The 26,427-nt window shown below is 58.4% G+C and overlaps 1 protein-coding gene across 1 annotated transcript; it reads left to right on the top strand.

Moving 5' to 3' along the window:
* The first annotated feature begins 1,388 nt into the window (after positions 1–1,388).
* Positions 1,389–26,425, top strand: rnf7 (ring finger protein 7). Its single transcript, XM_059651230.1, has 3 exons — positions 1,389–1,599; positions 18,427–18,474; positions 26,103–26,425. The coding sequence occupies exons 1-3, from the start codon at positions 1,434–1,436 to the stop codon at positions 26,219–26,221; spliced, it is 333 nt and encodes a 110-aa protein (XP_059507213.1). The 5' UTR covers positions 1,389–1,433; the 3' UTR covers positions 26,222–26,425.
* Positions 26,426–26,427: the final 2 nt, after the last annotated feature.

Genomic DNA, 26,427 nt, shown 5'->3' with positions numbered 1-26,427 from the left:
ACCAGTCCAACCTGTCTCCGCCTCCCTAACCTGTTCTTCCTCTCACCCATCCCTTCCTCCCACCTCAAGCCGCACCTCCATCTCCTACCTACTAACCTCATCCCACCTCCTTGACCTGTCCGTCTTCCCTGGACTGACCTATCCCCTCCCTACCTCCCCACCTATACTCTCCTCTCCACCTATCTTCTTTTCTCTCCATCTTCGGTCCGCCTCCCCCTCTCTCCCTATTTATTTCAGAACCCTCACCCCATCCCCCTCTCTGATGAAGGATCTAGGCCCGAAATGTCAGCTTTTGTGCTCCTGTGATGCTGCTTGGTCTGCTGTGTTCATCCAGCTTCACATTTTATTATCTTGGATTCTCCAGCATCTGCAGTTCCCATTACCCCTGAATCTTCCCAATTCGGGAGGAATTGTGGATAATAAAATGTGAGGCTGGATGAACACAGCAGGAGTACAAAAGCTGACATTTCGCGCCTAGACTCTTCATCAGAGAGGGGGATGGGGTGAGGGTTCTGGAATAAATAGGGAGAGAGGGGGAGGCGGACCGAAGATGGAGAGAGAAGAAGATAGGTGGAGAGGAGAGCATAGGTGGGGACGTAGGGAGGGGATAGGTCAGTCCAGGGAAGACAGACAGGTCAAGGAGGTGGGATGAGGTTAGTAGGTAGATGGGGGTGCGGCTTGGGGTGAGAGGAAGAACAGGTTAGGGAGGCGGAGACAGGTTGGACTGGTTTTGGGATGCAGTGGGTGGAGGGGAAGAGCTGGGCTGGTTGTGTGGTGCAGTGGGGGGAGGGGACAAACTGGGCTAGTTTTGGGATGCAGTAGGGGAAGGGGAGATTTTGAAGCTGGTGAAGTCCACATTGATACCATTGGGCTGCAGGGTTCCCAAGCGGAATATGAGTTGCTGTTCCTGCAACCTTCGGGTGGCATCATTGTGGCAGTGCAGGAGGCCCATGATGGACATGTCATCTAGAGAATGGGAGGGGGAGTGGAAATGGTTTGCGACTGGGAGGTGCAGTTGTTTGTTGCGAACTGAGCGGAGTTGGGACTACTGCAAAGTAGTCCCCAAGCCTCCGCTTTGTTTCCCCAATGTAGAGGAAGCCACACTGGGTACAGTGGATGCAGTATACCACATTGGCAGAGAATTGTGTCTATTTCACTCTCCCGCCGCTAGGTGACTCTGTAGTACTTACTGAGGAGCCGTTCCACCAAACTCCCCCAGAGGACTGGAGGAGGGGTTGTGGCGCCCCTAGCGGCCGGGAGGAGGAGTTGCGGAGCCCGAGCGGCCAGGAAGCGGAATTGCGGCGCCCCTAGCGGCCGGGAGGAGGACTTGCGGCGCTCCTAGCGGCCGGGAGGAGGAGTTGCGGAGCCCGAGCGGCCAGGAAGCGGAATTGCGGCGCCCCTAGCGGCCGGGAGGAGGGGTTGCGGCGTCAGTGATGGCGGACGAAGAGCTGGAAGATTCCTCCTTGGTTCCCAATGTGGCAGCGGGAGGAGGTCGATCCGGGGACAAGATGTTCACCCTGAAGAAGTGGAACGCGGTGGCGATGTGGAGCTGGGATGTGGAGTGTGATACCTGCGCCATCTGCAGGGTCCAGGTGATGGGTAAGCGGCAAGGCCCAGGCCCCGGGGACCAGGACAGGGGCCTCGGGTACTGCCCGAGGCGGTCTGACTGTCTGGGAATGGCGGGGGTGGGAGGCACTGGTTTGCCTGGCTGTGCCCACCGGCCTCTCAGTCCCAGGAGGACAGTGTGATGGGGACAGGGACCGAGCCCCCCCCCCACGCCCCACCCCCCCACGCCCCACGCCCCCCCCCCACGCCCCACGCCCCCCCCCACGCCCCACGCCCCCCCCCCCCACGCCCCACGCCCCCCCCCCCCACGCCCCACGCCCCCCCCACGCCCCACGCCCCCCCCGAGCCCCCCCCACCCCGAGCCCCCCCCACCCCGAGCCCCCCCCCCCGACCCCCCCCCCCCCGACCCCCCCCCCACGCCCCCCCGAGCCCCCCCCCGAGCCCCCCCCCCACGCCCCCCCGAGCCCACGCCCCCCCGAGCCCCCCCCCACGCCCCCCCGAGCCCCCCCCCACGCCCCCCCGAGGCCCCCCCGAGGCCCCCCCGAGCCCGCCCCTCGCCCGCCCCTCGCCCCCCCTCGCCCGCCCCTCGCCCCCCTTCGCCCGCCCCTCGCCCCACTTCACCCGCCCCTCGCCCCACTTCACCGGCCCCTCGCCGTGCCCCCCCTCAGCCCCCCCTCGCCCGCCCCTCGCCCCCCTTCGCCCGCCCCTCGCCCCACTTCACCCGCCCCTCGCCCCACTTCACCGGCCCCTCGCCGTGCCCCCCCTCAACCCCCCCTCGCCCCCCCTCAACCCCCCCTCGCCCTCCTACACCCCCCCTAACCCCCCCCACCCCCCCTACACCCACCCTCACCCCCCCCTACACCCACCCCTACACCCACCCTCACCCCCCCTACACCCACCCTCACCCCCCCTACACCCACCCTCACCCCCCCCACCCCCAATACAACCCCCTCGCCGTGCTCCCTTCGCACCCCCCCTTCACCCCCCCTCGCCGTGCCCCCCTTCACCCCCCCTCGCCGTGCCCCCCTTCACCCCCCCTCGCCGTGCCCCCTTCACCCACCCCTCGCCGTGCCCCCTTCACCCACCCCTCGCCGTGCCCCCTTCACCCACCCCTCGCCGTGCCCCCTTCACCCACCCCTCGCCGTGCCCCCTTCACCCACCCCACGCCGTGCCCCCTTCACCCACCCCACGCCGTGCCCCCCTTCACCCACCCCACGCCATGCCCCCCTTCACCCACCCCACGCCGTGCCCCCCTTCACCCACCCCACGCCGTGCCCCCCTTCACCCACCCCTCGCCGTGCCCCCCCTTCACCCACCCCTCGCCGTGCCCCCCCTTCACCCCCCCCTCGCCGTGCCCCCCCTTCACCCCCCCCTCGCCGTGCCCCCTTCACCTCCCCTCGCCGTGCCCCCTTCCACCCGCCCCCTTCACCCGCCCCCGTCGCCGTGCCCCCCTTCACCCGCCCCCCTCGCCGTGCCCCCCTTCACCCGCCCCCCCCTTCACCCGCCCCCCCCTTCGCCCGCCCCCCCCTTCGCCCGCCCCCCCCCTTCGCCCGCCCCCCCCCTTCGCCCGCCCCCCCCCTTCGCCCGCCCCCCCCCTTCGCCCGCCCCCCCCTTCGCCCGCCCCCCCCCCTCGCCCGCCCCCCTCCCTCGCCCGCCCCCCTTCACCCGCCCCCCTTCACCCCCCCCCTTCACCCGCCCCCCCCTCGCCGTGCCCCCCTTCACCCGCCCCCCCTTCACCCGCCCCCCTTCACCCGCCCCCCTCGCCGTGCCCCCCTTCACCCGGCACCCTCGCCGTGCCCCCCTCCACCCACCCTCCTCGCCATACTCTTCCCCTTTCGCCCCCCCGGCAGCCATTCCCCCCCCCCCTCCACGCCCCCCCCGGCCAGCCATTCCTCCCCCCCTCCACGCCCCCCCGGCCAGCCATTCCTCCCCGCCCCCCCGGCCAGCCATTCCCCGCCCCCCCGGCCAGCCATTCTCCCTCCCCGCCCCCCCGGCCAGCCATTCTCCCCCCCCCCCCGGCCAGCCATTCTCCCCGCCCCCCCCCCCCGGCCAGCCATTCTCCCCGCCCCCCCCGGCCAGCCATTCCCCCCCGGCCAGCCATTCCCCCCCCTGCCCCCCCCCGGCCAGCCATTCCCCCTGCCCCGCCCCCCCCCCCCCCCCCCCCCCGGCCAGCCATTCCCCCCCCACCCCCCGGCCAGCCACCCCCCCCCCCTCCCCGCCCCCCCGGCCAGCCATCTCCCCCCCCCCCCCTCCCCGCCCCCCCGGCCAGCCATCCCCCCCCCCCTCCCCGCCCCCCCGGCCAGCCATTCCCCCCCCCCCTCCCCGCCCCCCCGGCCAGCCATTCCCCCCCCCCCCCCCGCCCCCCCGGCCAGCCATTCCCCCCGCCCCCCCGGCCAGCCATTCCCCCCCCCCCCTCCCCGCCCCCCCGGCCAGCCATTCCCCCCGCCCCCCCGGCCAGCCATTCCCCCCGCCCCCCCGGCCAGCCATTCCCCCCGGCCAGCCATTCCCCCCCCCTCCCCGCCCCCCCGGCCAGCCATTCCCCCCCCCCGGCCAGCCATTCCCCCCCCCCTCCCCGCCCCCCCCGGCCAGCCATTCCCCCCCCCCGGCCAGCCACCCCCCCCCCCCCCTCCCGGCCCCCCCGGCCCCCCCCCCTCCCCGCCCCTCCCCTCCCCGCCCCCCCCCTCCCCTCCCCTCCCCTCCCCCCCCCTCCCCTCCCCTCCCCTCCCGTCCCCGCCCCCCCCCCTCCCCTCCCCTCCCCTCCCCTCCCCTCCCCTCCCCTCCCCGCCCCCCCGGCCAGCCATTCCCCCCCCTCCCCGCGCCCGCCCTGGCCAGCCATTCTCTCCCCACGCCCCCCCCGGCCAGCCATTCTCCCCCCCCCTCCCCGCGCGCCCCCCGGCCAGCCATTCTCCCCCCCCTCCCCGCGCCCCCCCCGGCCAGCCATTCTCCCCCCCCCCCCTCCACGCGCCCCCCCCGGCCAGCCTTTCCCCCCCCCCCCCCTCCCCGCGCCCCCCCGGCCAGCCTTTCCCCCCCCCCCCCTCCCCGCGCCCCCCCGGCCAGCCATTCTCCCCCCCCCTCCCCGCGCCCCCCCGGCCAGCCATTCTCCCCCCCCCTCCCCGCGCCCCCCCGGCCAGCCATTCCCCCGCGCCCCCCCGGCCAGCCATTCCCCCGCGCCCCCCCGGCCAGCCATGCCGCGCCCCCCCTCCCCCCGGCCAGCCATGCCGCGCCCCCCCCTCCCCCCGGCCAGCCATGCCGCGCCCCCCCCTCCCCCCGGCCAGCCATGCCGCGCCCCCCCCTCCCCCCGGCCAGCCATGCCGCGCCCCCCCCTCCCCCCGGCCAGCCATGCCCCGGCCCCCGGCCAGCCATTGCCCCGGCCTCCAGCCAGCCATGCCCCTCATCCCCGCCCCCGGCCAGCCATGCCCCGCCCCCGGCCAGCCGTGCCCCGCCCCCCCCACCCCCGGCAAGCCGTGCCCCCTCCCCCCCACCCCCGGCCATGGACCTCATCCCCTTTTGCCGTGCCCCCCACCACCCCCTCGCCGTGCCCCCCCCACCCCATCGCCATGCCCCCCCACCCCATCGCCATGCCCCCCTCCACCGTGCCCCCCTCCACCCCCTCACCGTGCCCCCCTCCACCCCTTCACCCTGCCCCCCCTCGCCATTCCCGCTTCCACCCCCTCGCCGATTCCCCCCCACTCGCCGTTACCCCCCTCCCCCCACTCGCCGTTCCCCCCCTCCCCGTTCCCCCCTCCCCCCACTCGCCGTTCCCCCCTCCCCGTTCCCCCCTCGCCGTTCCCCCCTCCCCCCACTCGCCGTTCCCCCCTCCCCCCACTCGCCGTTCCCCCCTCCCCCCACTCGCCGTTCCCCCCACTCGCCGTCCCCCCCACCCCCAGTCCCCCCTCCCCCCCACCCCCAGTCCCCCCTCCCCCCCACCCCCAGTCCCCCCACTCCCCCCCACCCCCAATCCCCCCACTCCCCCCCTCCCCCCACTCCCCCCCCCCACTCACCGTCCCCCCCCTCCCCCCCCCCACTCACCGTCCCCCCCCTCCCCCCCCCCACTCACCGTCCCCCCCCTCCCCCCACTCTCCGTCCCCCCCCTCCCCCCACTCTCCGTCCCCCCCCTCCCCCCACTCACCGTCCCCCCCCTCCCCCCACTCACCGTCCCCCCCTCTCCCCACTCACCGTTCTCCCCACTCACCGTTCTCCCCACTCACCGTTCCCCCCTCCCCCCACTCACCGTTCCCCCCTCCCCCCACTCACCGTTCCCCCCACTCACCATTCCCCCTCCTTCCCCCTCCCACCATACCCCCCCTCGCCATTCCCCACCCCCTCGCCATTCCCCACCCCCTCGCCATTCCCCCCCTCCACCCCCTCGCCATTCCCCACCCTCCCGCCATTCCCCACCCACTCGCCATTCCCCCCTCCACCCCGCCCCTCGCCATTCCCTGCACCCTCACCATTCCCCCCCACCCCCCCTCGCCATTCCCCCCACACACCTCGTGCCCTCCCTCACCGTGCCTCTCCCCTTGCCATGCCCTCTACCTCACTGTACCCACCCCTTGCCCTGTCTCCCCCTCCTCCCCACCTTGCGGTGCCCCCCTCCTCCGCCTCACCGTGCCTTATAACTTTTCCCCTCAGACCATACCCCCCTTCACCCCCCCTCGCCGTGCCCCCCCTTCACCCCCCCTCGCCGTGCCCCCCCTTCACCCCCCCTCGCCGTGCCCCCCCTTCACCCCCCCTCGCCGTGCCCCCCCTTCACCCCCCCTCGCCGTGCCCCCCCTTCACCCCCCCTCGCCGTGCCCCCTTCACCCCCCCCTCGCCGTGCCCCCTTAACCCCCCCCTCGCCGTGCCCCCTTCACCCCCCTCGCCGTGCCCCCTTCACCCGCCCCCCCTCGCCGTGCCCCCTTCACCCGCCCCCCTCGCCGTGCCCCCCTTCACCCGCCCCCCTCGCTGTGCCCCCTTCACCCCCCCCCCTCCCCGCGCCCCCCCGGCCAGCCATTCTCCCCCCCCCCCCCCTCCCCGCGCCCCCCCGGCCAGCCATTTCCCCCGCGCCCCCCCGGCCAGCCATTTCCCCCGCGCCCCCCCGGCCAGCCATGCCCCCCCCCCCGGCCAGCCATGCTCCCGCGCCCCCCCCGGCCAGCCATGCCCCCCCCCAGCGCCCCCCCCCGGCCAGCCATGCCCACGCCCCCGCCCCCCCGGCCAGCCATGCCGCGCCCCCCCCCTCCCCCCGGCCAGCCATGCCGCGCCCCCCCGGCCAGCCATGCCGCGCCCCCCCGGCCCCCGGCCAGCCATTGCCCCGGCCTCCGGCCAGCCATGCCCCTCATCCCCGCCCCCAGCCAGCCGTGCCCCCCCACCCCCGGCCAGCCGTGCCCCGCCCCCCCCCACCCCCGGCAAGCCGTGCCCCGCCCCCCCCCCCCCACCCCCGGCAAGCCGTGCCCCCTCCCACCCACCCCCGGCCATGGACCTCATCCCCTTTTGCCGTGCCCCCCACCACACCCTCGCCGTGCCCCTCCCACCCCATCGCCATGCCCCCCTCCACCGTGCCCCCCTCCACCCCCTCACCGTGCCCCCCCTCGCCATTCCCCCTTCCACCCCCTCGCCGATACCCCCCCACTCGCCGTTCCCCCCTCCCCCCACTCGCCGTTCCCCCCCTCCCCCCACTCGCCGTTCCCCCCTCCCCGTTCCCCCCTCCCCCCACTCGCCGTTCCCCCCTCCCCCCACTCGCCGTTCCCCCCTCCCCGTTCCCCCCTCCCCCCACTCGCCGTTCCCCCCTACCCCCACTCACCGTTCCCCCCACTCGCCGTCCCCGCCACCCCCAGTCCCCCCCTCCCCCCCACCCCCAGTCCCCCCCTCCCCCCCACCCCCAGTCCCCCCCTCCCCCCCACCCCCAGTCCCCCCCTCCCCCCACTCACCGTTCTCTCCACTCACCGTTCCCCCCCTCCCCCCACTCACCGTTTCCCCCCCTCCCCCCACTCACCATTCCCCCTCCCACCATACCCCCCCTCGCCATTCCCCACCCCCTCGCCATTCCCCACCCCCTCGCCATTCCCCACCCCCTCGCCATTCCCCACCCCCTCGCCATTCCCCACCCCCTCGCCATTCCCCACCACCTCGCCATTCCCCCCTCCACCCCACCCCCTCGCCATTCCCTGCACCCTCACCATTCCCCCCCACCCCCCCTCGCCATTCCCCCCACACACCTCGTGCCCCCCCCTCACCGTGCCTCTCCCCTTGCCATGCCCTCTACCTCACTGTACCCACCCCTTGCCCGGTCTCCCCCTCCTCCTCCCCACCTTGCGGTGCCCCCCTCCTCCGCCTCACCGTGCCTTATCACTTTTCCTCTCAGACCATACCCCCCTTCACCCCCCCTCGCCGTGCCCCCTTCACCCCCCCTCGCCGTGCCCCCTTCACACCCCCTCGCCGTGCCCCCCTTCACCCCCCTTCACCCCCCTCGCCGTGCCCCCTTCACCCCCACCTCGCCGTGCCCCCTTCACCCCCCCTCGCCGTGCCCCCTTCACCCCCCTCGCCGTGCCCCCTTCATCCCCCCTCGCCGTGCCCCCTTCACCCCCCCTCGCCGTGCCCCCTTCACCCCCCCTCGCCGTGCCCCCTTGACCCCCCCTCGCCGTGCCCCCTTCACCCCTCCTCGCCGTGCCCCCTTGACCCCCCCTCGCCGTGCCCCCTTGACCCCCCCTCGCCGTGCCCCCTTCACCCCCCCTCGCCGTGCCCCCTTCACCCCCCCTCGCCGTGCCCCCTTCACCCCCCTCACCCCCCCTCGCCGTGCCCCCCTTCACCCCCTCGTTGCCCCCCTTCACCCCCCTCGCCGTACCCCCCTTCACCCCCCCTCGCCGTGCCCCCCCTTCACCCACCCCTCGCCGTGCCCCCCCTTCACCCACCCCTCGCCGTGCCCCCCCTTCACCCACCCCTCGCCGTGCCCCCCCTTCACCCACCCCTCGCCGTGCCCCCTTTACCCACCCCTCGCCGTGCCCCCTTCACCCACCCCTCGCCGTGCCCCCTTCACCCACCCCTCGCCGTGCCCCCCTTCACCCCCCCTCGCCCCCCCCTTCACCCACCCCTCGCCGTGCCCCCCCTTCACCCACCCCTCGCCGTGCCCCCCTTCACCCCCCCCTCGCCCCCCTTTCACCCACCCCTCTCCGTGCCCCCCCTTCACCCACCCCTCGCCGTGCCCCCCCTTCACCCACGCCTCGCCGTGCCCCCCCTTCACCCACGCCTCGCCGTGCCACCCTTCACCCCCCTCGCCGTGCCCCCTTCACCCCCCCTCGCCGTGCCCCCTTCACCCCCCCTCGCCGTGCCCCCTTCACCCCCCTCGCCGTGCCCCCTTCACCCCCCCTCGCCGTGCCCCCCCTTCACCCCCCCTCGCCGTGCCCCCTTCACCCACCCCTCGCCGTGCCCCCCTTCACCCACCCCTCGCCGTGCCCCCCCTTCACCCACCCCTCGCCGTGCCCCCCCTTCACCCACCCCTCGCCGTGCCCCCTTCACCCACCCCTCGCCGTGCCCCCTTCACCCCCCTTCGCCGTGCCCCCTTCACCCCCCTTCGCCGTGCCCCCTTCACCCCCCCTCGCCGTGCCCCCTTCACCCCCCCTCGCCGTGCCCCCTTCACCCACCCCTCGCCGTGCCCCCTTCACCCACCCCTCGCCGTGCCCCCTTCACCCACCCCTCGCCGTGCCCCCTTCACCCACCCCTCGCCGTGCCCCCTTCACCCACCCCTCGCCGTGCCCCCTTCACCCACCCCTCGCCGTGCCCCCTTCACCCACCCCTCGCCGTGCCCCCTTCACCCACCCCTCGCCGTGCCCCCTTCACCCACCCCTCGCCGTGCCCCCTTCACCCACCCCTCGCCGTGCCCCCTTCACCCACCCCTCGCCGTGCCCCCTTCACCCACCCCTCGCCGTGCCCCCTTCACCCACCCCTCGCCGTGCCCCCCCTTCACCCACCCCTCGCCGTGCCCCCCTCACCCACCCCTCGCCGTGCCCCCCTTCACCCCCCTCGCCACCCCTTCACCCACCCCTCGCCGTGCCCCCCCTCACCCACCCCTCGCCCCCCCTCACCCACCCCTCGCCGTGCCCCCCCTCACCCACCCCTCGCCGTGCCCCCCCTCACCCACCCCTCGCCGTGCCCCCCTCACCCACCCCTCGCCGTGCCCCCCTTCACTCCCCTCGCCCCCCCTTCACCCACCCCTCGCCGTGCCCCCCCTTCACCCACCCCTCGCCGTGCCCCCCCTTCACCCACCCCTCGCCGTGCCCCCCCTTCACCCACCCCTCGCCGTGCCCCCCCTTCACCCACCCCTCGCCGTGCCCCCCCTTCACTCACCCCTCGCCGTGCCCCCCTTCACTCACCCCTCGCCGTGCCCCCCCTTCACCCACGCCTCGCCGTGCTCCCCCTTCACCCACCCCACGCCGTGCCCCCCTTCACCCACCCCACGCCGTGCCCCCCCTTCACCCCCCCTCGCCGTGCCCCCTTCACCCCCCCCTCGCCGTGCCCCCTTCACCCCCCCCCGCCGTGCCCCCTTCACCCCCCCTCGCCGTGCCCCCCTTCACCCGCCCCCCCTCGCCGTGAACCCCTTCACCCGCCCCCCTCGCCGTGCCCCCCTTCACCCGGCACCCTCGCCGTGCCCCCCTCCACCCACCCCCCTCGCCATACTCTTCCCCTTCCGCCCCCCCGGCCAGCCATTCCCCCCCCCCTCCCCGCCCCCCCGGCCAGCCATTCTCCCCCGCCACCCCCCGGCCAGCCATTCCCCCCCTCCCCGCGCCCCCCCCCCCCCCCCCGGCCAGCCATTCTCTCCCCGCGCCCCCCCCGGCCAGCCATTCTCCCCCCCCCCTCCCCGCGCCCCACCGGCCAGCCATTCTCCCCCCCCCCCCTCCCCACGCCCCCCCCGGCCAGCCATTCCCCCGCGCCCCCCCGGCCAGCCATGCCCCCCCCCCCCCGCGCCCCCCCGGCCAGCCATGCCCCGCCCCCCTGGCCAGCCATGCCGCGCCCCCCCTCCCCCCGGCCAGCCATGCCGCGCCCCCCCTCCCCCCGGCCAGCCATGCCGCGCCCCCCCCTCCCCCCGGCCAGCCATTGCCCCGGCCCCCGGCCAGCCATTGCCCCGGCCCCCGGCCAGCCATGCCCCGCCCCCGGCCACCCATGCCCCCCCCCAGCCAGCCGTGCCCCCCCCCCGGCCAGCCGTGCCCCGCCCCCCCCGGCCAGCCGTGCCCCGCCCCCCCCACACGCGGCAAGCCGTGCCCCCTCCCCCCCACCCCCGGCCATGGACCTCATCCCCTTTTGCCGTGCCCCCCACCACCCCCTCGCCGTGCCCACCCCCTCGCCGTGCCCCTCCCACCCCATCGCCATGCCCCCCCACCCCATCGCCATGCCCCCCTCCACCGTGCCCCCCTCCACCCCCTCACCGTGCCCCCCCTCGCCATTCCCCCTTCCACCCCCTCGCCGATTCCCCCCCCACTTGCCGTTCCCCACTCACCGTCCCCCCCACTCGCCGTCCCCCCCACCCCCACTCGCCGTCCCCCCCACCCCCACTCGCCGTCCCCCCCTCCCCCCACTCGCCGTCCCCCCCTCCCCCCACTCACCGTCCCCCCCACTCACCGTCCCCCCCACTCACCGTCCACCCCTCCCCCCACTCACCGTCCCCCCCTCTCCCCACTCACCGTCCCCCCCTCTCCCCACTCACCGTCCCCCCCTCTCCCCACTCACCGTTCCCCCCCACTCACCGTTCCCCCCCACTCACCGTTCCCCCCCACTCACCGTTCCCCCCACTCACCGTTCCCCCTCCTTCCCCCACCCACCATACCCCCCCTCGCCATTCCCCACCCCCTCGCCATTCCCCACCCCCTCGCCATTCCCCACCCCCTCGCCATTCCCCACCCCCTCGCCATTCCCCACCCCCTCGCCATTCCCCACCCCCTCGCCATTCCCCACCCCCTCGCCATTCCCCACCCCCTCGCCATTCCCCACCCCCTCGCCATTCCCCCCCTCCACCCCCTCGCCATTCCCCACCCACTCGCCATTCCCCACCCACTCGCCATTCCCCCCTCCACCCCGCCCCCTCGCCATTCCCTGCACCCTCACCATTCCCCCCCAACCCCCTCGCCATTCCCCCCACACACCTCGTGCCCCCCCTCACCGTGCCTCTCCCCTTGCCATGCCCTCTACCTCACTGTACCCACCCCTTGCCCTGTCTCCCCCTCCTCCTCCCCACCTTGCGGTGCCCCCCTCCTCCGCCTCACCGTGCCTTATAACTTTTCCCCTCAGACCATACCCCTGACCATACCAACCTTCCATCGTGCTACTCCCTGCCATGCACCACAGACAGTGCCCCCCACCACCCCCTTGACCATCCCCCTTCACCTTGCCCCTCAGACCTTGCCCCTCTCTGAGGTCTAACTGTCTGAGCTCAGTGAAGTACTCCCCCCCCCCCCCCCCCCCCCCCCCACCGCCCAACCCTCTACCCACCATTGCAGTGAACTTTGGGCACAGCATGATCCTGAACTCTTATTCGTTCACATTCACTTCCATGCCCACCTCTTCGGACTTGAGCCCTGTCCCCCCCCCCCCGGCCCTTACCCTACCTTTCCCTAACACCCCCCTGCCCTTTCCCTCACCCCCCCCTGCCCTTTCCCTCACCCCCCCGCCCCACCGAAGGCCCTGTACTGTGCTGTAATGTTCTATATGCCTCCTCAACTGAGCCCTCTTCCCCGGTATAGTTGACAGGGCCTTCAGGACATTTCTGCCTTCACCCGTTCTCCTCATTCATAGAACAATATGATCCCCATGTCTTCAGTTTACACTCCACATTTAAAAGAACATTTGCTGCCATTTTTGCCTCCTCAAGTAAGTTGCCACCACCAAGCACAGCTTCTCTGCACCTCCACTGTCAACATTCTGCGGGAACCATGACACCCGGGTCCACTTCTCCATCACTTCTAACAGTTTCTTAACCCTCCATGGCACCTTCCCATACAATCGCAGGAGGTCTAATGATTGTGCATTTACCTTTTCGCTGTCCAAGAACCAAAACACATCTTCCACGTGAAGCAGCTCTTTAGTTGTTCAACTTATAAATCTAACCTACTGCATTTGCTGCTCACAGTACGGTGTCCTTTACATTGCTGAGACCAAGCACAGACTGGGTGACTGCTTTGCAGAACATTATCTGCTCTGTCTGTAGGAATGGCCCTGACCTCTCAGTTGATTACCATTTCAAAAAATCAACTTGCCCTCATGCTAACTTCTCTGTCCTGAACTTGTTGCAATGTTCCAACAAAGTACAACATCTCATTTTCCACTCAGTCAGTTTACAGTCTCAATGTCACAACATTGAATTCCACAACTTCAGAAACTGACCGCATTACATCTGCTCCCCATTTTTCTTACATTCTCTGGAAAGCCTTGCCTTGTTTGTGTTTTGTTTACTTCATGTTTAGTAAGGAGAACCCATTTGCTCCATTTTTACCTTAATTTACATCCTTTCTCTCTTTCTCCACCATTAACAGATCTTTTGTCTTTGGGACTCTACACCATCTGGCTGGTTGATCTTCCTTCACCTCTTTCATTAGTATTAAAAAAACTAGTCTCAAACCACAAACCTTTTTTTTCTGCAGATGCTGCCAGACTTGCTGAGTTTTTCCAGCATTCTCTTTATTTCAGATTATGTTTGTTATATTCGTTCTTGGGACATGGGTGTCACTGGCTACGTCAGCATATATAACCATCCCTAGTTGCCCTTGAGGAGGTGGGGGTGAGCTGCCTTTGTGAACTGCTGCAGTCCATGTACTGTGGGTTGACACACAATGCTGTTAGGGAGGGAATTCCACGATGTTGACTCAGCGACAGTGAAGGAATGGCAATATATTTCCAAGTCAGGATGGTGAGTGTCTTGGAGGGAAACTTGCAGGGGCTGGTGTTCTCATGTATCTGCTGCCCTTGTCCTTCTGGATAAAAGTGACAATGGGTTTGGAAGGTGCTGTCTAAGGAACCTTGATGAATTTCTGCCGTGCATCTTGTAGATAGCAGCAGTCTGTATAACTGTAGATGGTGGACAGGATTTGGGGTGCCAGGAAGTGAGTTACTCGCTGCAGGGTTCAAAGCCTCAGACTTGTAGTTACTGTTTTCATTTGGCTGGTCCACTTCAGTTTCTGATTTGTGATAACCTGCAAGACATTGATTGGTAATACCTTTGAAAATCAAGGGGCAAAGAGTAGATCTCTTGTTAGAGATGGACATTGCCTAGTATTGTCCAGCATTAAGACTGCTTCTCACTTTTAAATCATAAGACATAGGAACAGAAATTCCATTCAGCTCATTGAGTCTTTTTCACCATTCAATCATGGTTGATAAGTATCTCAACTCAATTCTCCTGCTTTATTCCTCTTGACAATCAAGAACCTATCCATCTCCATCTTAAATATACTCAATGACCTGGCTTCCGCAGCATTCTGAGACAGTGAGTTCCATAGATTCACCAGTCTCTGGCTAAAGAAATGGTCTGAAGAAGGCAATTGGATGATGTTGATGTCTTGCTGCATTTTGACATGGACTGCCTCAGTATTTGAGGAGTCGTGAATAGTAGCTGAACATTGTGTAATCATTGGTGACCACGCCCACTTCTGACCTTTGATTGAGGGAAGGTCATTGATGGAGCAGCTGAAGTTGATCCAAGGAAACTGCCTTGACGATCGGCTGCAGAGATCTCCTGGGAAAAAGATGACTGACCTCTGACCACTAAAGCAGCACCGTGGCTCAGTGGTTAGCACTGCTGCCTCACAGTACCAGGAACGGGTTCGATTCCACCCTCAGACAACTGTCTGTGTGGAGTTTGCACATTCTCCCTGTGTCTGCATGGGTTTCCTCCCACAGTCCAGAGATGTGCAGGATAGGTGGATTGGCCATGCTGAATTAGTGTTCAAGTGTTCAAGGATATGTAAATTAGGTGGGTAAAAGGGGGATGGGGATGGGGATGGGTGGGATGCTTTGACAGTCAGTGTGGACTTGTTAGACCAGAAAGGCCTGTTTCCACACTGTAGGGATTCTGTGATAAAACTGTCTTCCTCTGTGCCAGGTATGACACTAACCAGTGGAGAGATTTCCTCTTGATGCCTGTTGATTCCAGTTTTGGGAGGGCTCATTGATGCCATGCTTGGCCGAAAGCAGCCTTGATGTCAAGGGCCATCACTCTCACCTCACCCTCTGGAATTCAGCGCTTTTGTCCATGTTTGAACCAAGGCTGTAATGAGGCCAGGAGCTGAGTGGCCCTGGCGGAACCTAAACTAGGCATCACTGAGCAGGTTATTGCTGAGCAGGTGCTGCTTGATAGCACTGTTACTGACACCTTCCATCACTTTACTGATGGGCAAGAGGACATTGATGACGCAGTGACACAGAATGTGATGTAGTCCTATAATGCAGCTTCACCAAGTTGACACTTTTTTCCCCTTAGGCATGTCTCATGCTGCTCCTGACATTCCATCCTGCATTCATATTTAACCAAGCTTGATCTCCTGACTTGATATTGGTTGAGAACTCCTGGCTCATTTTGCTCCTGACTGTATATTACTCGGTCCCCACCTCTGTTGGCTCTGTCCTACTAGTGGGACAGGACGCACCCAGAATGGTAATATTGGTGTCTGGGACATTGTATGTTATAATTAGAGTCATACAGTAAAACAGCATGGAAACAGGCCCTTTGGCCCAAACTGGTCCATGGTGACCACTCAGCTTGTTCCAACTGCCCACATTTGGTCCATATCCCTCTAAACCTTTCCCATCTACGTACCTATGCAAAGATTTTTTAAATGTTGCTATTGTACCTGTCCATATATACACCACACTCTGCATGAAGACATTGCCCATCAGATCCTTCTTAAATCTTTCCCCTCTCACCTTAATCCAATTCCCTCTAGTTTTCAGTTCCCTATTCTGGGGAAAATGACCATATGCATTCATATGCAACCTATCCTTCATGTCTCGCCTGCCATGTGGGACCTTGTCAAAGTCCATATAGACAACACCCACTGCCCTACCCTCATCTATCCTCTTGGTTACCTCTTCAAAAATGTCTAAAAGATTTAAAAATCAACTGCGGCTGCTGTAAACCAAGAACAACAACAGAAGTTGCTGGAAAAGCTCAGCAGGTCTGGCAGCATCTGTGAAGTAAAAAAGGACTGATTAGGGATAATGTGCATTTCTTGTATCTTACACCTTAGGGAAATTGACAAGGCAATGGACAGGATACAGAGCAGTAGAATGCTGTTCCATTGTAATTGAATAACTTGAGCACAGTCTGAAACATAGCTGTAAAAACAGAAATTACTGGTGAAACTCAGCAGGTCTGGCAGCATCGTTGGGAAGAAAGCAGAGTACAGTGACTTTTCATTAGAACAGTTAACAGCTCGGAAAACATGATATTCATGCTGAAGGAGGACTGGGGGTGGGGTGTGGATATGTAGAAAAGGAGGCCAGAGAGAGAGGTATGAAAGGGCTAGGCAGACATAGAGTTTATGTGTTGGAGGCTGAGACCAAAGAAAAGCTGAGTGCGTGATAGTTAGATCTAAGAAGAGGAAAGAATGGGTGAGTTGTACTGAATGCATCCCATTTAGTGTGAAAGTGGGCTTTGGAGCTTGTGAGAATGAGTGACTGTGCTAAAAGCAACCCATGTCAAAACTAGACCAGGCATGGGGTGTGTAAATAACATAGAGTGATGTAATCAGGCTCGACAAGTTATTAAACTCAGTGTTGGGTCCTGAAGGCTGCAGGGTCCCCAAGTGGAATATGAGGTGCTGTTCTTTGATCTTACATTGAGATTGGCTGGAGCAGTGCAGCTGACCTGCGACAGAAGTATTGGTGTGGGAGCATGGTGTGTTGAAGTGACAGACAACTGGAAGCTTGGGATCATTTTTGTGGACAGAACGCAGGTGTTCTGCAACGCAGTCACCCAGTCTGTGTATCGCTTCCCCAGTGTAGAACAGACCACTCTGCAAGTAGCAAATACAGTAGACGAGATTGAATGAAGTACAGGTAACTTGCTGCTTTACCTGGAAGGTACGTTTGGGGCTTGGATGGTGAGGAAGGAGGAAGTAATCAGGCAGACATTACACTTTCTGTGATTGCATGGGAAGGTGATGTGGGGAAATGTTGAGAATAGAGGATGAAGGGACCAAGGTGTTGTCAGACAAGGAAGAGAGGGAGAATGTGTGTCTGGTTGTGGCATCCTGTTGAAGGCGACAGACATGGCACCTTACAATCCTTTGGATGTGGAGGCTGGTGGGGTGCTAAGTCAGGACCGGGAAGCGCTGCTGCTGTTGTAGGAGGGAAGAGAAGGGGTGAGGGCAGAAGTGTGCAAGATGGGTCGGACATGGCTGAGGGCCCTGTTGATCATGGCAGGGGGGAATCCTCAGTTAAATAAAATATTTGCATGTTTCTGAGACCTCTGTGGAAGATGGCATCATCAAAATAGATACGACAGTGATGGAGAAACTGGTAGAATGCAGACTTTACAGGAAGCGGGGCATGAGGATATACAGTCCAGGTGATTGTGGGAGTCATTGCACATGCAGTAGATATTGGTGGCCAACCTATCCCCAGAAATAGAAACAGATATCAAGAAAGGGAAAGGAGGAATCAGACATGATGCAGGTAAAGGCAAAGGCAGGGTGGAAAATGATGTGTTTTTCCCGGTTCAGATTGAGAGATGGAAGCAAATCTGTCTGTTTCACATTATATCTCAGCCCCATTAATTATTTCACCATTGAATCCCTGCAGTCCAGAAGCAGGCTATTCAGTCCATCAAGTCCACACCTACCCTCTGAAGAGCATCCCACCCAAACCCACCCTATTGCTGTAACCCTGTATTTCCCATGGCTAACCCACCTAGCCTGCATATCATCGGACACTGTGGGCAATTTACCTTGGCCAACCCACCTAACCTACACATCGTGGGACGGTGGGAGGAAGCCGAAGTGCCCGGAGGAAACCCACGCAGACACCGGAAGAGTGTGCAAACTCCACACAGTCATCTAAGACTGGAATCAAAGTGGGGCCCCTGGAGCTGTGAGACAGCAGTGCTAACCACTAAGCCACTGTGCCACGCTTAATACCTGCAGTAACACCAAACTCAAGCCTAGGACCCTGTACCCTTTTACAGCGAAATCTCCTTCCTACTTCTTTGAGTGAACCCAGTTGCTATGTCAGCAAAACAAAAGCACAATATCAGGAGGTGAAATAAAAAGATAAAGTGCTGGAAAAACTCAGCAGGGTTGGCAATATCTATGGAGAGAGAAACAGTTAACGTTTCGAGCCTAGTGTGACCATTATCACTGACTGATCTGTCCAGTCTAACGATTTGTCAGGCAAGTTGGTGATGTCATGCTAATGTCACTGAATACTGATCCAGAGGCCTAGCTGATGCTTTGGAGACGAGATCAGTTCCTATCACAACTGCTGTTGGAATTGGAATCCCATAGATTAAAAAAAAACCCTGGAATTGAAAGGTGAAATAATGACAATCCATCTGGTCACTAAAGTCCTTTAGGGAAAGAAATCTGCTGTCCTAACCCAGCCTGGTCAATGTCTGATTGCAGACCCACAGCAATGTGGCTGACTCTTAAAGGAGTTCAGTAGCAAGCCACTCAGCTCAAGGACAATTTGAGATGCCCACAGCCCGTGAAAGAGTAAAATAAAAACTCTTCTTCATAACAAAACCAAATCATGGAGCCTCTCCGCTAGGGCAATATAGTTCCCCGCAACATTTCTGCAAAAGAAAATCCCAGAGTTGTAGAATTTCACCAAGCAACATCAAACTGGCTTTCAGATCCATAACTTGGACAGTGTTGTCAAAATGATTTTTCCTTTTCCTTTGTTTAGATGCTTGCCTTCGGTGTCAAGCTGAAAATAAACAAGAAGACTGTGTTGGTAAGTTTTTCAACCAGTTACCTTGTTGTATTCTGTCAATTTCTGCAGTATTGTTAGGTGCTCATCGCTTTGCAAATCTGTAACTTGTGTCTATTTTTAAAAATCAAAAAAACCTCATTTATCCCACAGAAGACTAGAAATCCTTTGGTTCTTGCACACACAGTCCACCAGAAAAAAAACTGTCCCTAGCATGTCATTAACTCCAAGTTAAAAATGATTTGAAGCCCAAATATACAGCAGTTGATTTGAAAAGCGCTTCCTCTGAAAAATTGAAACAGCTGCTCTGCCGGTGCAGTATGAGCCATACAGAGAGATAGCACGGCTTGCTATCTCCGAAGGCGCACAGCAAGCCTCCCTTCAACCGGAATCTGCAGCCACACAAATTCTTTATCAGGAGGGGGTGAGTCAGTGCATCTGAAAGATCCAACAGTGCTGTCTTACCTTATGCCCCATCAACAGATTAGTCATTTCCTACCATTACGTCTTTTTCAGAGGTGTGGGATTCTCATTAATATAAAACTCACCTCATCTAAATCTGATTGGGCTTGAAACCTGGAGCAATTGTTTTCTAAAATTGGATGATGCTGGGAAGCAACAGTGACTATCATTTTATCTGCCACATTTATGGAGCATAAACTCAGCCAATAAGGAATGTATTAGTGTATTAAGTTAAAAGATTTGCCCATAATCTAGGTTTTAAGGAGCACTTCAAATGCAGACAGGTTTGCAAGAGAAAGAAAAATGAAAGCAAAATAGAACTGATGGACTGAGATGCAATGTGATAGCTAAAGCACCTTCATTAATGATGCAAGAATTTAAGTTACTTAGGAAAGGTGACGTTACAAGATTTTGACAGTAGCTACAGTGATTGGACACCCAGATCACTTAATTTTAGTTGATGGGGAACTTTTGTTGGATTCTTTGCTGTATTATTGTTCTGCGTTGTTGGTTTCTTCTGAAGAAAACTGGGGAAAAGTAGCAAAGTTGTTGCCTGGACATACTTGCAAATAAATATGTAGCAAGCAACAGTTTGCATAACTGTGACTCTTAACAAGACTCTGAATGATAACTGTAGATGGTCTGAGGAAATAGAATATTTGCCAAAAGAAAGTGTTACACTCTACATTTTAAGATGTTTGCTGCAGCAAAGCGACTAAAAGCACTATTGACTGAACACTTTTTATAAACAACTTGTACTTTAAACTTGAGGACAGAACATTTAACAGTTGAGAAATCCATTAGCAATATGATGTTAAGTTGTTACTTATACAGGTATTCAGTTCTCCCAGAATTGGTCCAAAATTATTCTTAGCCCCTGAGAGTTTACTTCTAAACTTTTTCTTTCCCAACCTGAGACTAGAACAGTCTTTCAAAGTGCAAGCTATTTTAGAGACTCCACTCTCTAGCTAAAGCTGGTCAACCCTGCCAACTTTGTTTTAATTTCTCATGAATTTGGACTTATTGATGTTTCTAGCTGCTGTCTCTGTCTCTCTCCCCTCCTCTGTCTTTCCCTCTCCCCCAGATCCTGACAGACCAAATTGTCTATTATATTCTAGGAACATCTGTGATCCAGTCTTAACAGTGGGCTTCTTTGTATCTTTCCCCATGGCAACATGAATTGTAGATGCATACAACATACAAAAGGCCCTTCAACCTATTGAGCTACCCTGACATAACTACCACTAAAAGTGCACTAAACCCAATTTCCTACACTTGTCCCGTATGCTTGAATGTTATGATATTTGAAATACTGCAAATAATTTTTTTAAAATTGTAATGTTTCCAACCTCCACTACCTATCAAAGCAGTGCATTCCAGATTCGCACCACCCTCTGAGTGAAAATGTTTCTTCCAATTCCCTCTGAATCTCCTACCCCTTACTCTAAAACTTTGCCCCCTTGTGATTGACCCCTCAACCAAGGGGAACAGCTGCTCTGCATTCACCCTGATCATACCCTTCGTCATCTTATATACCTCAATCATGTCCCCCCTTAGTCTTCTCTGCTCTAAAGGAAATAATTCTTTCCAAGCCTATCTAGTGTCTCCTTACAGCTCAACTTCTTCATCCCAGGCAACATCTTGGTGAACCTCTTCTGTACCCCATCTATTGCTATCACATCCTTCCTGTAGAGAGGTGACCAGAGCTGCACGCAGTACCCCAGCTGTGGTCTGACCGACGTTCTGTACAACTCCAGCATGACTTCCTTGCTCTTATACTCTACTCCACAACTGTCCCATATGCCTAGCTATTCTATTCATGTGCTCTTCAACTTCAGTTATCTGTGAACAATTACCCCAAGATCACTCTGTTCCTCTAAGATACCCAGTGTCTTGCCATTCATTAAATACTCCCTGATCTTCTTGCTCTTCCAAAGTGCTTCACTCGCATGTATTAGGGTTAAATACCATCTTCCACTGGTCTGCCCATTTGACCAACCCATCTATATCTTCCTGTAACCTACAACGATCTTCTTCGCTATTAACCACTCTAACAATCTTGGTGTCGTCTGCAAATTTGCTTAACATTCCCTCCACAATTTCATCAATAATCATTTATATGTATAATTAACAATAATGGTCCCAGTACTGACCCTTGTGGTACACCACCAGACATGGACCTCCATTCACTCAAACAGCCTTCCACCAGTACCCTTTGTGTCCAGTTATAAAGCCAGTTTCTGTTCCATCGCACCAAGTTTCCCGAAAGTCCATAAGCGTTGACCTTCTCAATCAGTTTCCCATGTGGGACCTTGTTGAAAGCTTTGCTAAAATCCATGTAAACTATATCAACTGAACTTTACCCACTTTCTGCACTTTTGATCACATTTTCAAAAAAAATTCTAACAAATTTGTTAGGCATGATGTCCCTCTGACAAAGCCATGCTGACCATCCCTAATTAACCCATACCTTTCCAAGTGGGTGTTAATTCGCTCCTTCAGAATTTTCTCCAATAGTTTTCCCTACTACTGATGTGAGAGCCACCAGTCTTTAATTTCCTGGTTCTTCTCTACCCTCCTAAAAAGTGGAACCACATTAGCTGCTGCCCAGTGTTCTGGCACTTCTCCTGTGGCCAGAGAGATATTAAAAATTTGTGTCAGAGTCCCTGCAATTTCCTGCCTCACCTCCCACAGCAGCCTGGGATGCTATTCATCTAGGTCAAGGGATCTTGTCTGTTTTTAAGCCCAATAGAGCCTCCAATACCTCCCTGTTTCCTATGTCAAACTGTGCTCGTTCCTCACAGTTCTTTTTCCTGAATTCTGTACCCATGTTCTCCTTTTGCAGAGTGAAGACTGAAGAGAAGTATTCATTGAGCATCCTTCCTCTATACTGCAGCTTAACCGCCTTAGTCCCTAATGGGCCCTACCTTTCTCCCTGATTAATCTCTGTCTTTTAATGTATTTATAAAATATCTTTGGAATCTCCTAAATCCTGTTCACAAGTCCTTTTTAATGCCCCTTTTTTTTGCTGTTGTAATTGCCCTCTGTATTTCCTGTATTCCACTGGGCTGCAGCTGAACTGCTTCTTTTGGACTTGCTAAGGCCTACTCTTCTTCTCTTCCCAGTCCTGAACTGTCCCAGACATCCAGATTTCTCTGAACGTTTTGCTCCGACATTGCCCCCTAAAGGATACATTATTGGACCTGTACTCTCCCCAGTTCTTTTTGAATGCTCCCCATTGCTCCACTGTAGACTTACCCACAAGGAGTTCCCAGTATACTGTGGCCAGAGCCATCTTTATTTGAATAAAGTCTGCCTTCCCCCAAACCAGAGCCATCTTTTGCAGGCCATCTTTTTCCTTGCCCAGAACAAATTTGAACCATACTGTGTTGTGGTCACCAGCACCTAAAGGTTTCCCCACTGCCACATCGAATACTTTTCCAGCTTCTTTCCCTGATCTAGCCCTGTGCTGCCCCTTGTTGAACCTTTTACGTATGGATATAAATCAGACAGGCACTGTATCCAAATGGAAGTGATAATTAAGTGTTCTTTGGACCCCAGTCCTGCCCTATCATGGAGACAGATAGTAGTTCAACGTGTGTCCTTTCACAGCCTGACACTTTTAGCACTTCTCTGGGATCTGGAGACTCACTGTACGTTCATAGGCATCGCAGCACCCATCGCCATTGTCTACAAATATGAATACTGTTCCCCTTCTCCCAGTAAAGGTTCTGGGTGTACCGTTGATATTTACCAGCCCATCACCTTGCTTTGTTGTCACACAGATGTTGTAACAGGTAATATTGTCCATTTTACCCATTAAGACGCAGTCCCAAAACATCATAATTTTATAACCCTCATCGTTGTAACAGTACATACAGACCTCTGAATTGTGTAGAAAGACTTCAGTTTTTATGCCATACGATGAGATTTCTGGATTGTCGATTGCAGCAATGTTGGACAGCAGGAATTAATATTATAAGATGAGAGAATCCTGGTTCTCTCTTTCTATAGAGTGGATGTGGCACTGCATAGATGACTGATAAGGGGCAGTTAACATTCACGCCACAGGTGTCAGGCAGTGACTGTCTCCAATGAGAGAGAATGTAATCATCACTCCTTAACGTTCAAAGTCAATGCCATCTTCTATTTTTTGCTATCAACATCCTGAGGATTACCATTGTAATGAAACTGAACTGTAGATAGATTGGAGAGTTTGGCGGAGAAATGGCAGATGGAGTTCAATCCAGGCAAATGTGAGATGATGCATTTTGGAAGAGCAAGAGCAAGAGCAATTCAAAAGGCAACTATACGGTAGATGAAAAAGCCCTGGGGAAAAATTGATGCACAGAGAGATCTGGGAGTTCAGATCCATTGTACCCTGAAGGTGGTAACGCTGGTTGATAGCGTGGTCAAGAAGGCAGACGGCATGCTTTCCTTCATCGGACGGGGTATTGAGGACAAGAGTTAGCAGGTCATATTACAGTTGTATAGGACTTTGGTTCGACCACATTTGGAATACTGCGTACAGTTCTAGTCGCCACATTACCAAAAGGATGTGGATGCTTTGGAGAGGGTGCAGAGGAGGTTCACCAGGATGTTGTCTGGTATGGAAGGTGCTAGGTATGAGGAGAGGTTGAGTAGATTAGGATTATTTACATTAGAAAGACAGAGGTTGAGGCGGGACCTGACTGAGGTCTACGAATTCATGAGAAGTACAAACAGGATGGATAGCAAGAAGCTTTTCCCAGAGTTGGGGACTCAATTACTCGGGGTCATGATTTCAAGTTGAGAGGGGAAAAGTTTAAGGGAGGTATGTGTGGAAAGTTCTTTATGCAGACGATGGTGGGTGCCAGGAATGCATTGCCAATGGAGGTGGTAGAGGTGGGCACTAAAGCATCATTTAAGATGTATCTAAACAGATACATGCATGGACAGGGAGCAGAGGGATACAGATCCTTGGAAAATAGGTGACGGGTTTAGATAGAGGATCTGGATCGGTGCAGGCTTGGAGGGCCAAAGGGCCTGTTCCTGTGCTATAATTTTCTTTGTTCTTTGTCCTTGTACCAGTTGTGCAAGTATTGTGGCTACAAGAACAGCTCAAGAGGCTGGGAATTTCGCAGTGAGGACCTCACCTGACTCCTCGAAGCTAGTCCACCATTTACAAGGCCCAAGTCAAGACTGTGATGTAATATTCCCCACTTGCCTGGATGAGTGCAGCTCCAGCACCCAAGTCATTCAACATCATTCAGATCAAAGCAGACCAATCGAATGACACTCCGTCCACCACCTTATACCATAAGAAATAGGAAGAGAGATGGCTGTTCAGCCCCTCCAGCCTGTCCTGCCATTCAGAGAACCATGGCTGATCTAACATTCCTTACGATGGCGGCTCAGTGGTTAACATTGCTGCCTCACAGCACCAGGGACCTGGGTTCGATTCCACCCTCGGGCAACTGTGTGCAGTTTGCACATTCTGCCTGTGTCTCTGTTTCCTCTGGGTGCTCCCGTTTTCTCCCACAGTCCAAAGATGTGCAGGATAGATGGATTGGCCATGCTAAATTGTCCCTTGTGTCAGGGATGTTTAAGATTAGGTGGGTTAGACAAGGGAAGTGTAGGGGAATGGTTCTGGGTGGGGTGCTCTTCGGAGGACCGGTGTGGACCTGTTGGGCTGAATGGCCTGTTTCCAAACTGTAGTGATTCTGTGATTTCTGTTCACATTCCTACATTTTCCCAAATCCCAGATTCCCCGACTGATCAAGAATCTATCTATCTCGGCCTTGAATATACATAAGGATTCTGCCCCCACCACTCTCTGTGGCAAGGAGTTCCGAAGACACTCAACTCTCTGAGAGGCGAAATTCCTCCTTATCTCAGTCTTAAATTGATGGCCCTTTATTCCGAGACTACGACCAGACAGCGCAGAGTCTGCCATGAGGGGGAACATTTTTCTCAGCATTTACCCCATCCAGCCCCTTAATGATCTTAATTGTTTCAATCTCTCACTCTTCTATACTGAGTGCCAATCTGTTTGACCTTTGCTCATAAGACAGTTGCTTTCAACATTCATTCCTTCCGCCATTGTCGCATGACGGCAATACTGTGTACCACCTACAGGATGCACTACTGTAACTCATCAAGGCTCCTCAGGCAATACCTTCCAAACCCATGACCTCTACCACATCAATAGGAGCAGATACACGGGAACACCACCACATGCAAGTTCCTCTCTGAGTTACCACTCTGACTTAAAACTATATCAGTGTTCCTTCACTGTCACTGGATCAAATTCTTAGAACTTCCTTCCAAACAAGATTGCAGATGACCTACACCTCATGGATTGCAGCAATGCAAGACGGTAGCTCATCACCAGCTTTCCAACAGCAGTTGGGATGGATAATAGATACTGGCTCAGCCTCTGACCACCCACATTTCAGGAAAGAATCCAAAAAGAAAATGGTTATAGTGCCAGCATTGGCATCTCAGACAAATTAGTATTCTGTAACTTGAAAGGTGCAGAGCTGTATATAACTACTGTATATTATGGCTGGTTAGGGAGACTTGAATATTAGGGATATAAAGTCTAGAGAATGGAAGGAAAGTTGGGATTAACTTCTGAAATGTGCTTAATTGCCCCACAAGTGTAGCACCAAAGATTTTTTCCTTGTGTTTATGGTATGCTGGTGTAAGTGGGTTGAAGTTTAGGTGACTGTCTGAGGTTACTATTCACAATGGCTCAATGAGAACCATTGCTAGGAGCATTGGTTTAAGGTAAGAGGGGAAAATTTTAAAGGGACCTGAGGGGGACCTTCTTTATGCGGAGGGTGGTGTGTGTATGGAATGAGCTGCCAGAGGAGGTGGTGGGGACTGGTACAAATGACAACATCTAAAAGGCATTGGATGGGTATATGAATCGGAAGAATTTAGATGCATATGGGCCAAAAGCTGGCAAATGGGACTAGATCAGTTTAGGATACTGGTTGGCGTGGATGAGATGGATTGAAGGGTCTGTATGACTCTACAGAGAATAATACTACTCAATCTATTTGCGTTTAGACTAAAAGGATTTTATTTATCTCTGCATGATTGTTTATGCATGGGAATTGATTTTTTTTACGCTATTTTAAGTGACAAGTTTTTTTCACGTTTGATAGCATTGACTCCATTTTGTTCTTGTTCATATTTTCCAGTGGTTTGGGGAGAATGCAACCACTCCTTCCACAACTGCTGCATGTCGCTGTGGGTGAAACAGAACAACCGCTGCCCACTTTGCCAGCAGGACTGGGTGGTGCAGAGAATAGGCAAATGAAAATGTGGAGTATTCTTTTACTCACATCTTTGTGGGTGTTAATGTATTTGGTTTGGTGGACTCCTGCTTGCTGTCCTAGTGAAGTGAGCACTGTAAGAGTGGCCTCAGCCTTTTTATACAAAGGTGATCAACTTGTATTAATTTAACTGAATCATATACCATTGTAGACTTGTATATATTTATTAAAATCTGGAATGAAATAAACA

Source organism: Stegostoma tigrinum, chromosome 14, assembly GCF_030684315.1.
Source record: "Stegostoma tigrinum isolate sSteTig4 chromosome 14, sSteTig4.hap1, whole genome shotgun sequence".
Taxonomy (NCBI): Eukaryota; Metazoa; Chordata; class Chondrichthyes; order Orectolobiformes; family Stegostomatidae; genus Stegostoma; species Stegostoma tigrinum.
Note: the sequence above shows the minus strand (reverse complement) of the source record. Positions and strands in the feature narration are given on the sequence as shown.